The following is a 17373-nucleotide window of genomic DNA, read 5'->3' as shown; positions in this document are numbered from 1 at the left end:
GCAGATTATATGTACTCAATGTGCTAATGTCCAAGGGCTTTTCTGCAATCATTTCCAGTGTGGTTCTCCTCTTGCTAGCTCCAATGGTCATTTGGTGCAGCATGGGAATCCTTGAGGCTTTCTTCTTTCTTGTTGAAGCTATTCTGTTCCATCGCTGGTCAAGGCATCAGTATAATCTGCAAATCTCCTCTCCGTAGAAGCATAATATAAAATTGTTAAGTCTTTTGGGGATACTTTTTGGCATACTGCCTGTTGGCTTTTGTCTTGGGTCCTTCGGCCAACGTTTGTCTAGTGATTTTTCTGACATTTTGTCAGCACTAGTGGCTGGCATTGTCAAAGTTTCACCCTTCATTGCTGGTGGTGGACTGGAGCCGAGTTGGCAGACTCAGATCATATGTACCTGATGCATAAAAGTCCAGGGGCTTTTTTGCAGTCATTTCCAGTGCGGTTCTCCTCTTGTTACTTGCAACAGCCATTCGCTGCAGCACAGGAATCCAGGATCCCTTTACCTTGAGGTTTTCTTCTTTCTTGCTGATGCTATTCTCTTCCCTCAGGGGTCAAGGTGTTACAAACTCCTTTCTTCTTATCTCATCTAGTAAGTCTCCCCAGACCCGTGGTTCCTGGTGACGTTTCCGAACTCCACCCCTTGTCCTAAGCCTCTCCAGTTCCTTTCCCTTCATTCTTCTTACTTCCTCTTCAACCCTTATGCCAGAAGAAGGAGCCACCAGCTCCAAAAGCTTGCATAAGTAAAACCGTTGTTATATATGTATTCTCCTGCTGTCACTTGGTGAATAAATTTCTTACCTATCCAATTACATTATGTTTGTTGTTACTGACTCGTTTGTTACAGATCAAGTAGAAAAGTATTGTGTCACAGAATCATAAATAATGATTCACTCACAGTGGTTAGATAGAAATTATGGGAATGATTTGGGGGAGAAATTTATGGAGTAGGCAGACAGTATGTAGTGCTTCGAGAATTTCCGCGTAAATTCTAGAACCACTTGGCCTTGTTCCATCTCAAACCGACAATATTTTAAATAGAAGTGTGAGAGAGACAAATCGAACCTACTGTGCATTGCATATTTGTGTGTGCAGGTCTAAAAACAGTCATGAGCAAAATGTAGACGCGGTGGCCGATAAGTACCTGTGGTACAATCCAAAGAGTTTCAGTGTATGTGTAGAGAAGAGCCTGTGCTATTCTTTGCTGGTTTAGTGACTGTGATGATTGTTAAGGACAAATGAAGAAATGAGATTAGACTTTTAAGTAATTCATGTGTTGGACTTGCTAGAAGCAAGACATGTTCATAAATTATCTAATGCAAGATGAATCAGTTGACTTGCAAACTTTCGAATATTTATGTGAGAAATGGTGAATTTGTGCTTTGTGGAAGTTGAAATATACCAAGACTAAACTAAAAGTATTCTGCGAGTATCCACTTATTTCATGAGTAGAGAGAGAGAGAGAGTCTGATAAATTCCATTAACCAGCAGTATTCTTTGAAGAAGACGTTTCTGGAGATCGACATAGTTGGCAATCCAGAAAAGAAGATCGGCAGTGCTTACCAAGTAAGTCAACTGAGGTGAGAGAGGTATGAATTTTGCAATCCAACTTCACATCGATTCTTGTCATCTAAAGTGTTACAAGTAGTGATGGATAATTTAACTTTTTCTTAAACATATTCATGCAGCACTCTGAGTATTATTTTTCCCTAAAACAAATAAGGGCAAAATTCAACAGAAGCAAGGATAAGGGGTAAGTAACTCCCAGAATTAAATTACCTTGTGCTAGAAACAGAGAGCTGTATGCAATTCAGAAAAAGAGCAGTACTCAAGATCTGAGACTCAATTATCACAGTATCGTCCAATCCTACACTGTTATTACACAAAGCAAAACTCGTGCACTATGCTCAAAAAGTAAAACACTCCGAGAGTACAGCAAAAACTGTTTGGAAAATTACTGAACAAGAAGAAAACCAAGTTAACAATCCAAATGAAACTGAGCCCCCAGGTCAAAGCTCTGCCAAACATTATGGCACTTTCAAATCGCTTGCCACGAAATTCATTGATTGGTTTCTCAAAGTGGCTGCAAACACAGCACCCAGTAATAAACAATCAAATATACATGTATTAGATTTATTTGCACTACATTGCATGCACAACCAACAATCATTAGTTTCAAAAATACAACCCCTAGGGAGACTATAGAATTAATTAGATCACTAAAGTGCAGTAATTCTGGTGGCTATGGTGCTGTTTCTAGCAGAATATTAATATCTTGTGCTGACTGACCCTTAAGCTATCCTTGTAATCAGTTGATATTTACTGACAGACTTAAATATGATGCAGAAATACCTACCTAAAAAACTGGAGCTAAACAAACTACCTCCAATTATAGACCTACTGACATACCACTTTTTCCAGTCTTTTCAAAAGCGTTTCAGAGAGTGGCCTATGAGAGAATACCGATTCATTTAACTGAGATGAACTTATTAACTGCCTCTCAGTTTGGCTTTTGTAAAGGATTCTCTATACAGAAAGTTAACTGAAGTGTTAAGGCATTAATGTCAGCCCTCCAGTATGGTCAGAATAATGTCCCCATAACTGAAAGCAGAGATTTTCATAAACAGATTGTATCTCAGGCATGAAAATAATATCAGAATGAGAGTGACACAGGGATCAGTACTGGGCTCTGTCTTGTTTCTAACCTACAAACTTAACAGCGCAGTTCAAAAATCGTAATATTTGCTTATAACGCATGAATTCTAATCACGTGTCCAAACTCAGTTCTAGCAGACACAGCTCAGGTGACAGCTGGACAGGCCTACACGCAGTTTGCAGCTAACAGTTTTCAGTGTTAGACTCACAAAGACTCTATTATGCAACTTCAAATAAGCAATGATTACCATCCAGTGCCAGAAGCAGACATTAATGTTCATACGTTGATTGAAGCACGGTGTGTGAAATTCCTTAAGGAGTCAGCTGGTTAACAACTTAAAATGAGGCAACACATGGATAAACTAATAAAACAGCTCAGTTCAGACTGTTATGCACTTGGAAGCATCTCTTACTGTGTTGATGTAAAGACAAGAGCATTGTCTTATTTTCCATATTTTCATTCCTTGTTGTCTCATGAAACTATCTTCTGGGACAGTACACACAATGTAAATAAATTGTTTGTTTAGGAGAAGCAAACAATAAGAACAGTATGTAAAACAGATAACCATACATCTTGCAGAAGTCTTTTTAAGGATCTTTATAGTCTCTCACATCACCCAGATGTTTTTTGTTGCTGATAACAAAAATCAGTTTCAAATGAACTGTGATACATACAATCACAGTACAAGACAACAAAATAATTTTCATGCACACTTTGGCTCCATCCCCAGTGTTCAGAATGGAGTTATGTAATCTCGCAGAAAGATATTCAGTGAATTTCCATTGAGCATAAAGCAATAAATTGTAAATCTGCACTAGTTCAAAAGGAAATTAAAATTATATCCTGCAGATAAACAAGATCTTAAACTGACATCATATTCAGAACTGAAGAGATTTTCAGAGGACATGGGGAAATGAAGTATCAGAATCGCTGCCAACCAATTTACAGATTGAGGGGGGGCAGGGGGGGGGGAGTAGCAGTGTATGTCATAAAGCAGTATGATAAGTACTAATATACTATAAACAGAACTAAGTATAAATATAACTAGGAAAGTTGCTACTCACCATATAGCAGAGATGCTGAGTCACAGATAAGCACAACAAAAAGACTTAAAATTATAGCTTTCGACCATTAAGGTCTTCGTCAACAGTAGACACACATATGCACATGCACACACTCAGGCAAATGCAACTCACAGATACGTCTCACACATGTATGTGAGTTGCGTTCGCGTGAGTGTGTGTGCATATGTGTGTCCATTGTTGATGTAGACCTTAATGGTTGAAAGCTATAATTGTGAGAGTCTTTTTTTGTGCCTATCTGCAACCAAGCATCTCTGCTATATCTCATAATATTGTTACATTCCATCTTGGATTTTCCATTGTTTGATTTAAATACAAACAAGTATTTATAGATATAAAAAAGTTTTCCTTGTAAAATCCCATAGTAATCTCATAAATATTAGTCTATTAATAGCAGATGAACACAGCTAAAGTAAAACTGAGGTGACAGCAGTTACTTTCACGGGAGGCTGGTTTTACTAGTTAACTCGGTTAAACTTAAGATTGCATAAGCATGACTTGCATTAACTAGTATAGTGACAGTTTCTTGATAATTCAGTATATGGATTAAGTTTCCATGATGTCTTTGTGTTGTATTAATGTGCACCTAGACTTGTTCCACACCCCTAAAGGTTCTCCTTCTAAATAAGATATACAAAACATGATGACTGAATGAATGTATGATGTAGACAACATTCTTGTACTTACTCATATTTATTGTTGTTTTTAAGATAAATTCCAGTATAATATTACTTGTCATTTACATCTGTATATTGAACAGTAATATGCCTCTATATCCATCAGTTCAATCAGTTAAAATTCAGTTTAATAAATTGGTACTGTTTTATAAACTGTATAATATTAAACTGCACACCTAGAAAACTCTTATTAAGCATTACATAAATTACATTTCATTTTTGTCACCAACCAATTCTGTTTTCCCTCTGGTACAGGCATTCCTGTGCAATGTGGTGAGGGCCCTCAATGTCCTGTATAGACTTTTCCAGATCTTTCCGTTTGTCTTGAAGAAGGTTGCTTTCAGCAAGAAGGCGTTCCAGCTCAGTTGACAGTGCATTTCTCCAAAATGTGGTATCTGTGATCCGTTCTCCAAGCCGTCTACCGGAATCACGTTGTGCAGCTGCTGTTCGTTCTTCAGTATCTCTAGAAAACAATATTAATTTTTTATGGATTGACAATATTGCATCTGTGATATATTTGTCTCTTGAGTAATTTCCAGTTCAAATATCTCATATTGGGTACTATAGGTTACAATACGCTGCCTCTAAAATGAGCAAAATTACAATTTGTGAACATGAGGAAAGTGGTGTCACAATGCTCCTTTCCTTCCTGAATCAGTTTGAATGCTTATAATGTGGGTTCACAGCCAGAAAATTACATACTTGTTAATATCTTGCACTTTAAGCTAGGAAGTTATAAAGCACCTTGTATGTAATGTATATAATGTAAGCACGTAAAGTTTCTGTTAGTTATTGAAGATATCAATGGTGCATGTAGCAGTGATTGTACATTTTCTTACATTTAAACATGTATGTTATAACCTATTTTATGGGTTGGCCAGAGTGTACATCACATACCACTATTGTCCTCTACCCTCCCCTCCTGTTCAACCCATAAATGTTGCACGGGGAAAAACCTCTGTATTGTGAGTTCAAATTTCCTAGATTTTTTTATCATCAGGATCTTTCTCTGGCATACATATCCAACAAGAAGTAATACAGGTCTGTTAAGCTGTAGTTCTGGTTGTATGAAGGTAGGACACACTGTGAAAAAAGGTAGTACACACAGCAGAAGTAACTGAAAATGGCCCCAAAGTGTTAGATTCCGTTTTGAGAGTTTTGAGAATAAGATTCTCTGTTGTGCACACTGACATACTGAGTTCTATTAATGAGAATTCTTCGGTCTAGCCAGAAATCTAGTTCATTATTCAGTAAGCTCATAAGTTATTTGCTGTGTGATAGTGTCTTCCAGAAATCAGGAAACATGACATCAATGTGGGCATCAGTGAGTACCACCTTCTGGATGTAATGGGCAAACAGAGCAAGTTAAATTTTACATGAATGCTGCTTGCAGAATCCATGTAGAGTACTGTACATGAGAGTTTCAATTTAACAAATTTTTGGAGTAGTTGTTGTGGTCTTAACTGCAAAAAGTTTTTGATGCAGCTATTCATGCTACTTTCTCTGGCAAAAATCTCTTCATCTCTGTATAACTGTTGCAATCTAGATTCTGCCTGAAACTGCTTTCTGATTATAATGTTTACACTCCACACTTCCTCCCATTACAAAATAGATACTTCCTTGACATCTCATATGTGTCACATCATTATGTCACTTCTTATAGTTCAAGTTGAGTAAACGTTGGATCTATCAACACAAAAGGCTGCTGCATGACCATCACTAGTCATTCTAGGCAGTTACTATATCAGGGCCAATCAGCTGTTCCTTTAGGTGACACAGCTAAAGGATCAGGCAAGATACATCAACAGATCCATATTGCATTCTGTCTGACTTGCCTGGGCATTTTATTAATTTCCTGTTTTCTCTTTGCTCTTTTTTCAACTGATCTATTCAGCTCTGGTCATTTCTCACTTGTATCTGCCACCAGTGCATTGCTCTCTGTGACGTACTTACCAACTAGGACCAAGGGACCATCATAGTAACTGGCTCACATACTGTTAGTCCTTATTACAATATGAATCATTTGTTTTGTGCACAAATACTTGTATCAAACACAACATTCAGTGACATATTCTATAGTAACAAAAAACGTGCACATGGTAAGACATAAAAGTAGCATGCAATCTGAAGATTAAGTATCTGAAGAAATTGATGAGAATTTGAAGATTACTTTGGTTGCTCAGAAACACACTATTTAGGGTGCACCTGAACCTGATCTTAGCTCGGCAAATCTAACTGTAATACCATGTGTAGCTTCCAGCAGAAGACAAATATAATTCACTTAATTTACATGAAGAAAATCTAAGTTACAAACTCATTAGAGTTTTGTGTTATTAATATACTACAAAGGAATAATGATTAAACTATACAGGGTTGTCCATTGATAGTGACTGGGCCAAATATCTCAGGAAAAAACTACAAAGAACGAAACTCGTCTAGCTTCAAGGAGGAAACCAGATGGCGCTACGGTTGGCCCGCTAGATGGCGCTGATACCAACTGCATTTTTTAAAATAGGAACCCCCATTTTTATTACATATGCTGTAGTACGTAAAGAAATATGATTGTTTTAGTTGGATCACTTTTTTCGCTTTGTGGTAGATGGCACTGTACCAGTCACAAACGTATAAGTACGTGGTATCACGTAACATTCCACCAGTGCGGATGGTATTTGCTTTGTGATACATTACCCGTGTTAAAATGGACCGCTTACCAATTGCAGAAAAGGTCAACATCGTGTTGATGAATGGCTATTGTGATCAAAAAGCCCAACAGGTGTGTGCTATGTATGCTGCTCAGTATCCTGGATGACATCATCCAAGTGCCCGGACTGTTTGCCAGATAGTTACGTTATTTAAGGAAACAGGAAGTGTTCAGCCATATGTGAAATGTCAACCATGACCTGCAACAAATGATGATTCCCAAGTAGATGTTTTAGCTGCTGTCGTGGCTAATCCGCACATCAGTAGCAGACAAATTGCGTGAGAATCGGGAATCTGAAAAACGTCGGTGTTGAGAATGCTACATCAACATCGATTACACCATACCATATTTCTATGCACCAGGAATTGCATGGCGACAACTTTGAACATTGTGTACAGTTCTGCCACTGGGCACAAGAGAAATTACGGGACGATGACAGATTTTTTCCACACGTTCTATTTAGTGACGAAGCGTCATTCACCAACAGCGGTAACGTAAACCGGCATAATATGCACTGTTGGGCAACAGAAAATCCACGATGGCTGCGACAAGTGGAACATCAGTGACCTTGATGGGTTAATGTATGGTGCGGCATTATGGCAGGAAGGATAATTGGCCTCCATTTTATCGATGGCAATCTAAATAGTGCTATGCATGCTGATTTTCTGTGTAATGTTCTACTGATGTTACTACAAGATGTTTCACTGCATGACAGAATGGCGATGTACTTCCAACATGATGTATGTCCGGCACATAGTTCATGATTGAAGCAGTATTGAATAGCATATTTCATGACAGGTGGATTCGTCATCGAAGCACCATACCATGGCCCGCACATTCACCGGATTTCTTTCTGTGGGGAAAGTTGAAGGATATTTGCTATCGTGATCCACCGACAACACCTGACAACATGTGTCAGCGCATTGTCAATGCATGTGCGAACATTACGGAAGGCGAACTACTCGCTGTTGAGAGGAATGCCTTTCCACATATTGCCAAATGCACTGAGGTTGATGGACATCATTTTGAGCATTTATTGCATTAATGTGGTATTTACAAGTAATCATGCTGTAACAGCATGCATTCTCAGAAATGATAAGTTCACAAAGGTACATGTATCACATTGGAACAACCAAAATAAAATGTTCAAACGTACCTACGTTCTGTATTTTAATTTAAAAAACCTACCTGTTACCAACTGTTCATCTAAAATTGTGAGGCATATGTTTGTGACTATTACAGTGCCATCTATGACAAAGCGAAAAAAGTGGTCCAACTAAAACATTCATATTTCTTTACATACTACACAAATATGTAATAAAAAATTGTGGTTCCTATTTAAAAAAAACGCAGCTGATATCTGTTTGACCTATGGCTGTGCCATCTAGCGGGCCAACCATAGTGCCATCTGGTTTCCCCTTTCAAGCTAAACAAGTTTCGTTCTTTGTAGTTTTTTTGTTTGACGCATTTATACTTCACTAAGATACTCGTACAGTCAAGTCAACTTAAAGAATCCCTTACACCTGGCAGCAGTTTTCACAGCTTTCAACTGCAAAGGGCAAATGACAGTAGGTGAAACAATAAATCTTTATAGAGCTTTGAAGAGACATTCCCACAGATACATTTACAAAAGCATATTGTAGACATGCAAAGTAGCTGTGCCCAATGTGCAGAAATCATCCGGTATCTTTACACAAGTATTTCATAATTTCACAGATATTTTCACGAATACAAGGAAATGAAATTTTTTCGATATACGCTACAAACACAGTTCATTTTTTTGTTTCATTTCTAATAGAAAATTGGCAAAATGAATACCCGGGCAATGCTGAGTTTGTCCGTTAGTATTTATAATACACTACCCCCCATAAGTTTGGAAACACCATGCTGCATATTATGGCAGAGCAAGATTGGAGTGATCTATGTGATTTACTGGTTAGAATACAGAATGTATACTCAAGTAATGATTTATAATGACACTTACAGTTGTTGTTGTTGTTGTTGTTGTTGTTGTGGTCTTCAGTCCTGAGACTGGTTTCATGCAGCTCTCCATGCTACTCTATCCTGTGCAAGCTTCTTCATCTCCCAGTACTTACTGCAACCTACATCCTTCTGAATCTGCTTAGTGTATTCATCTCTTGGTCTCCCTCTACGATTTTTACCCTCCACGCTGCCCTCAAATGCTAAATTTGTGATTCCTTGATGCCTCAGAACATGTCCTACCAACCGGTCCCTTCTTCTTGTCAAGTTGTGCCACAAACTCCTCTTCTCCTCTACCGTATTTACTCGAGTCTAAGCCGCACTCGAATCTAAGCTGCACCTGAAAAATGAGACTCGAAATCAAGGAAAAAAAATTTCCCGAATATAAGCCGCACCTCAAATTTGAGACTCGAAATTCAAGGGGAGAGAAAAGTTTTAGGCCGCGTCTCCAAATCGAAACAAAGTTGGTCCACTGTAATATGAGACAATTTATGTCGAATGAATGACGATCCAGCTACAGTAGTTTGGTTCGAGTCGTAAGCTTAGGTAGCCATTGCTATGCATCAGGCGCTCCGTCCGTATTTATACGGGTACCCTTCCTTTTTCACGTGCTTCGTCTGCTTTGAATTGATTGCTTATTTTTCTTTGATCTGATAAGCGCAGTTTTCTTTGTTATAGGTGTTTACGTCACTCTACGCTGAAAATGCATTACTGTACTGTCACGCATTGTTTGTTGTACTCTCATACTGCGTGTTTACGGCCTGTCGCCGATCGCGGCATGGCTTGCTTTTGTGCTCGCTACCGCCGCTTACAATTAAAAAAAAGAGAGAGGAATCGTCTCATTAGTGAAACAATGACAAGAGACTGCTACTTGTTGTTACTTACACTGCTGCTTTCTTTGATAATGATCAACAAGAACCAAATAATAGACTGCATATGATAGAAGATGTTCTGAACGAGAGTTTAGCGAAAAATTTTCTCCGTTTGAAAATCTTTGCAGGCGCCTCTTTAGTACATTACATTCTGCACAGAAATTAGAGTCATCTTAGATTTAAAAATCTGGTCAATTGCCTCGCTTCATTTCTGACTGTATCACTGTTTAGCATAAGAATAATACGAATATAAACATGACATGATATGTATATTCTTCCGCGTTTGCTGTTGTCTCACTCTAGTTTTGTGGTTTATTACGCAGACAGGATTTAAATGACATAGCAGCAAACACGAAACAATACATGGCAAAATGTTTATATTCGTATTATTCTTATGGTGACGAGAATACTGCATGTGATTCACAATTTATAAAAGTTCCTATTAGCAACCATCTCTTCTCACAGATAGGAAAAAATTTAGAACGTAGAGTTGGCCATATTGACAAACATCCTAAACATTCTTGCCAGTCGGGTTTTCGTAGTACATTGAAATGCTGCTACATTCGAAGATGAACAATACGGAATTTGTATTTACTTCGTTGGATAATGTATGAAAATGCAGTGGTCGAAACTTGGCGCGGAGAAAAAAAGCTTGTCTTCCACCTTTTGTTGTTTTTTTTTTTTTTTAATTTATTTACGGACGCAGAGGTTTTGGCGCCAGTATTTATCTTCGTGCCTACAAAGCATGCCTGTGTAGCGCTACATATATTCGACGGCAGAACTAAGTTGTGGCGGCACCCACCGACATTTTTAAGAACTTCCGCTTGCTTTGCACTCGATTCTAAGCCGCAGGCTGTTTTTTGGATTACAAAAACCGGAAAAAAGTGCGGCTTAGATTCAAGTAAATACGGTATTCTATTCAATACCTCCTCATTAGTTATGTGATCTACCCATATAATCTTCAGCATTCTTCTGTAGCATCACATTTCTAAAGCTTCTATTCTCTTCTTGTCCAAACTATTTATCGTCCATGTTTCACTTCCATACATGGCTACACTCCATACAAATAGTTTCAGAAACGACTTCCTGACACTTATATCTCTACTCGATGTTAACAAATTTCTCTTCTTCAGAAACGCTTTCCTTGCCATTGCCAGTCTAAATTTTATATCCTCTCTACTTCGACCATCATCAGTTATTTTGCTCCCCAAATAGCAAAACTCCTTTACTACTTTAAGTGTCTCATTTCCTAATCTGATTCCTTCAGCATCACCCAACTTAATTCGACTACATTCCATTATCCTCGTTTTGCTTTTGTTGATGTTCATCTTATATTCTCCTTTCAAGACACTGTCCATTCCGTTCAACTGCTCTTCCAAGTCCTTTGCTGTCTCTGACAGAATTACAATGTCATTGGCAAACCTTAAAGTTTTTATTTCTTCTCCATGGATTTTAATACCTACTTTGAATTTTTCTTTCGTTTCCTTTACTGCTTGCTCAATATACAGATTGAATACAATCGGGGAGAGGCTACAACCCTGTCTCACTCCCTTCCCAACCACTGCTTCCCTTTCATGCCCCTCGACTCTTATAACTGCCATCTGGTTTCTGTACAAATTGTAAATAACCTTCGCTCCCTGTATTTTACCCCTGCCACCTTTAGAATTTGAAAGAGAGTATTCCAGTCAACATTGTCAAAAGCTTTCTCTAAGTCTACAAATGCTAGAAACTTACGGTTTGCCTTCACTTTTCCTACTTCTAAGATAAGGCGTAAGGTCAGTATTGCCTCACGTGTTCCAACATTTCTACGGAATCCAAACTGATCTTCCCCGAGGTCGACTTCTACCAGTTTTTCCATTCGTCTGTAAAGAATTTGCTTTAGTATTTTGCAGCTGTGACTTATTAAACTGATAGTTCGGTAATTTTCACATCTGTCAACACCTGCTTTCTTTGGGATTGGAATTATTATATTCTTCTTGAAGTCTGAGGGTATTTCGATTGTCTCATACATCTTGCTCACCAGATGGTAGAGTTTTGTCATGACTGGCTCTCCCAAGGCCGTCAGTAGTTCTAATGGAATGTTGTCTACTCCTGGGGCCTTGTTTCGACTCAGGTATTTCAGTGCTCTGTCAAACTCTTCACGCAGTATCGTATCTCCCATTTCATTTTCATCTACATCCTCTTCCATTTCCATAGTATTGTCCTCAGGTACATCGCCATTGTATAGACCCTCTATATACTCCTTCAACATTTCTGCTTTCCCTTCTTTGCTTAGAACTGGGTTTCCATGTGAGCTCTTGATGTTCATACAAGTGGTTCTCTTTTCTCCAAAGGTCTCTTTAATTTTCCTGTAGGCAGTATCTATGTTACTCCTAGTGAGATAAGCCTCTACATTCTTACATTTGTCCTCTAGCCATCCCTGCTTAGTAGTTTTGCACTTCCTGTTGATCTCATTTTTGAGACGTTTGTATTAATTTTTACCTGCTTCATTTACTGCATTTTTATATTTTCTCCTTTCATCAATTAAATTCAATATTTCTTCTGTTACCCAAGGATTTCTACCAGCCTTCGTATTTTTATATACTTGATCATCTGCTGCCTTCACTACTTCATCCCTCAAAGCAACCCATTCTTCTTCTACTGTATTTCTTTCCCCCATTCCTGTCAATTGTTCCCTTATGCTCTCTCTGAAATTCTCTACAACCTCTGGTTTAGTCAGTTTATCCAGGTCCCATCTCCATAAATTCTCACCTTTTTGCAGTTCCTTCAGTTTTAATTTACAGTTTATAACCAATAGATTGTGGTCAGAGTCCACATCTGCCCCTGGAAATGTCTTACGATTTAAAACCTGGTTCCTAAATCTCTGTCTTACCATTATATAATCTATCTGATACCTTTTAGTATCTCCAGGGTTCTTCCATGTATACAACCTTCTTTCATGATTCTTGAACCAAGTGTTAGCTATGATTAATTTTTGCTCTGTGCAAAATTCTACCAGACGGGTTCCTCTTTCATTTCTTACCCCCAATCCGTATTCACCTACTATGTTTCCTTCTCTCCCTTTTCCTACTCTCAAATTCCAGTCACTCATGACTATTAAATTTTCATCTCCCTTCACTACCTGAATAATTTCTTTTATCTCATCATACATTTCATCAATTTCTTCATCATCTGCAGAGCTAGTTGGCATATAAACTTGTACTACTGTGGTAGGCATGGGCTTCGTGTCTATCTTGGCCACAATAATGCGTTCACTTACAGTATTGTACATATAATTACTGTGTGTGTGTGTGTGTGTGTGTGTGTGTGTGTGTGTATATATATATATATATATATATATATATATATATATATATATATATATATATATATATATATATACTGGTACATATTGGTATTGCTCAGTTTTATATAAACTGATTTTACCTGTACATGCATTCCACTAAACACACCAGGTGGCACAAGTAGATGGTACATTGTTTACAGTTCTGTTCAGTTGTAGTTCCATTTATATGAATGTAGGACACACCATGAAAGAAAGTAGTACACACAGTAAAAGTAGTTGAAAAGGGCCACAAAGTGACAGATCCCTTGTGGTTTACAGGTAAAGATACTCGCTTTGCACCAAGAAAGCCACAGTGTCAACAAATATCAATGAAATTGAAGAGTTCCATCAGTGGGGTTATCTCGATCATTCACTGACATCAAGAGACAGGTTCCTATGGTGATCATCCTCACTCAGGAGCATGCAGAAAAATATCAGAACGCCAGGAAATGTCTTTGTAGTAACTATAATACATTCAAAACTGTCAGTGAACTGACTGCTAAACTAAACACAATTGGGTGTATGCTGGTGTGTGAGTTAACAGTGCCTACAACACACCAGCATTAAAAAGAAACGGTTTGGGAAAGAGTATTATTCACTAATGAATCCAAGTTTGAAATACTTGGAAGTAAATGCTGTCAATTTGTATGTGTTTACTCCATGAACACTTGCATCCTCAGTATGTAATTCCAACTGTGAAGCATGGAGTGGATTCTGTTAAGATATGAGGATCTTTTGGAGGAAATGAAGTTTGATGAAAGTAGATGGCAAAATGAACCAAAACTATTATCAGGCCATTCTCCAACAACATGCCAAGATATCTTGTGTGTGTCTGTTTGGGAAAGGGTTTGTCTTGCAGCAAGCCAACAACCCAAAACATACATCTTGCTTGTGTCACAACTACATGAATTCTGTCAAGGTTCAGAAATTTTGGAAAACATGAAAAGGCTTCCCCAGTCCCTGATTGACTATTGAGCTACTATGGGATGAGTTGGACAGGAGTATCCAAAAATGGGGAATCATGAGTGGGACCCACTTGTTGGAGGTTCTGCAGCAAGAAAAAAGACATTCCAAAGAAAACCCTGGCAAAATAGACCCATTATATGCAGAGAGCACGCAAGGCAGTGATGAATGCAAAGGATGGTTATTTTGAGGAATCTAAAATTCAAACATTGCATTTACCTATGTTTTGTCTGAGTTTAATGAACAATTTGAAAATAATAATATGGAATTTTATACAGTATTTTCTTTCCATTGTCCATAACCACTCTGTGTTTCGAAACTTATGGAGGGCACAGTAAATTAAAATTAAGCAAAAACTTTTTCAATTACAACTGTTTATTTTTAATAAATTAATATATTTTAATAGAACTAGAAAAAAAACCATGTACATCTTGCTTGTGTCACAACTACATGAATTATGTCGAGGTTCAGAAATTTTGGAAAACATGAAAAGGCTTCCCCAGTCCCTGATTGACTATTGAGCTACTATGGGATGAGTTTTCAACTACTAGTGATTCCAGACTGTTCCATGTCTGACACTGCATCATAATTCATGACTGAACATGAAACATATTAAACATTTCACTATGAAAACAAACAAATAAAATAAACAAAAGGAGCAAACAGAAACATAAATGCTATTTACTCACATTACAAAATTTATATCTGGTGGAGGTATAGTTATAATGGAAAGGACAAAAGTCATTGCTCAATAAGTTTCTTTGGTACAAATAGTGAGCCTGTGAGCAATCAAACAATAATAATGCTGTTAACAATAACCAACACATTAGCAGTCACAGCATTGTAAAGAATCTTTATCTCAAAGACTTGCTTATTCACAACTACATTTTGCTCAATCTTGAATGCTTGTTGTCTTTTTTAGATAGAAGAGCATTTACATACAAGTTACAGAAATAGGAGCTGGATCAGGGCTGACAGACAAGAATTAAAAGCAACCACATCTCTTAATATGAATATTTCACTCTGCAGCAACTGTGAACTACTTTGAAACTTCCTCGTATGTAAAAACTATGATCCAGGTCAGTACTTAAATTCAGAACCTGTCCTTTCATGGACACTGATATTACTGATCCAGCTATCCAAGAATGCAAAAGAGCTTTGACAAGGCAGGAGAGAAGTAGTGGCAGAACTGAGGTGGTGAGAGCACATAACAAGTAGTGCCTGGATTGCTCTGTCAGTATGGGTATTTCCTTGAAAGCTCAGATTCTGGGTTCAAGTACTGGTTCAGCATGCAGTTTCAGTTTGCCAGTGAGTTTCATGATCCAGATTTAAGAAATAATTCCAACAAAAAAAAAAAAAGAAAGGAAAAAAACAAAAAGAATCTATAAAACAGATGGAAAGTGCGTACATGTGCTGTTGGCAAAGAAAATACAAACAAACAATGACTCAGGAGAAATTAGCATTCAGGAAACTGATTTTTAAATTTTGTTTCTCATAGTTTCTGATTGATTCTCAAACAAGGAGGAGACAGTGTCACTGATATGTGTTCAGAGTTGGTTATTGTTTTGTAAGCTAATTATATAAATACAGACATACTTTACCTTTAAAAAACTTTGTGTGAGAGTACTTACCTAATTACACGAACTGCTTCATTTCTGAGGCGTTCTGCATAATTTCTATTGGTTTCTGATTCATTATAATAGTTGATATTACTCTGTGTCCATTCAAAAGGTGTGTAACGAGAATAAAGTGCAGTCCGTGCAGCGTGTGGTGGGTTTCGTTCAACACTGGTAACTAAGTTTGGGAACCTTATTGGTTCAGTAGACATTTTTGCAGATGTGTAGCTTTTATCCAGATATGCATTCGTTAGAGGGTGACTAGCCCTGCAAGAAAGAACAAAATTGGAAGTGAGTTAATGGCTCATGTGTACTTAACATGTATTGTTTCAGATAAATGTTTTTATCTATACAGCCCTTATGAAATTGTGATAGAACTACATTGCATTTCACATGAATAACAACATATTACTCTGACAGTAACATAGATGACTGCCTGCCAAAATTAAACTTATTAATACAGCCTCTTTTTCTGCTACTTCATGCAGATCACCAGTTTCCAGCCTTATACCTAGATGAGCTACTTGTAAAATACTTTTGCGTCAGACGGAAAGACTCTGCTTTGAACCTTAGAGAAGGGTGCAGAGCTACACGTAGAAATTCTGTTTTTATATCTTCTGTTGTGGTTGTGAATATTGTAATTTATATGAAATAGACTATTGTTATTATATAGGCAACAAATCAATAACAGATTACCTTAACCATGTTATGTAATTCAGCACACGCAGATAGTACAATACAGGTTTTTATGCTTTCACTTTTCAGTTCTCTCCTCATATTGTCAATTCTTGTTAATTCTGATGTATATTCAAACAATGGAAAATCCAGGATGGAATGTAACAATATACACCAGTACAAATTATGGCTGTAGTTCATGAGTCAGTTATCAATAAGGGTTTAAAATAGACTTCAATGGAACAGTTGCAAAAACTGCAGACAACACATCTAATTTTTTCCCCTTAAGTAAAAACCAGTATGCTTAACTCGAGTAAATCAACGTGGCTCAATATTTTTATAAATATGAGGATACATCATTGGATAACAGGAATTTTATAAAACAGGATTTTTATTAAAATTTTATAGATGGCACAACATAATATTGTCTTACAGGAGAACAATAGTTCCTTAACAATACACTGCAAAAGTTTCTCGGTAACTTGAGTGGCACACATCTATGCCAACTTGTAGAAGCCAATGTCAATATACACTATGCAAGAACAAATCAAGATGTTCCCTTTCATTTTTTATCACAGGAAGCAAAACTGCCTGAAATCTAAAACAGAATCAAAGTTCAGTGTGGAAACAGTTAAGACAGAAAATTACAATGGATGGATGGATTAAAAAATGGAATATATTATGTCATCGATGAAGTGCCAAATGGAAGACTGGAGTGATTGCAAACACAGGTCGAGAAACAGTAAACTGGTCATCAAGTGGACATCAACATGCACTTTATTGTTCATGACATTGCTATAGAATTCTGCATTAGACAAGGATC

The 17373-nt window shown here is 37.4% G+C and overlaps 1 protein-coding gene across 1 annotated transcript in view; it reads right to left on the bottom strand.

Moving 5' to 3' along the window:
• The window catches only part of LOC126252803 (tektin-3-like), a 166098-nt gene that overhangs the window by 64992 nt on the left and 83733 nt on the right, over nt 1-17373 (bottom strand). Inside the window, exons 4-5 of the mRNA XM_049953738.1 lie at nt 15891-16142; nt 4649-4881 (exon numbers count right to left, since the gene is read on the bottom strand). Of these exons, the coding sequence (XP_049809695.1) occupies nt 4649-4881; nt 15891-16142 (485 nt within the window). The remainder of the gene's footprint in view (nt 1-4648; nt 4882-15890; nt 16143-17373) is intronic.

The sequence above is a fragment of the Schistocerca nitens genome, chromosome 4 (genome assembly GCF_023898315.1).
Source record: "Schistocerca nitens isolate TAMUIC-IGC-003100 chromosome 4, iqSchNite1.1, whole genome shotgun sequence".
In the NCBI taxonomy this organism is placed as follows: domain Eukaryota; kingdom Metazoa; phylum Arthropoda; class Insecta; order Orthoptera; family Acrididae; genus Schistocerca; species Schistocerca nitens.
Note: the sequence above shows the minus strand (reverse complement) of the source record. Positions and strands in the feature narration are given on the sequence as shown.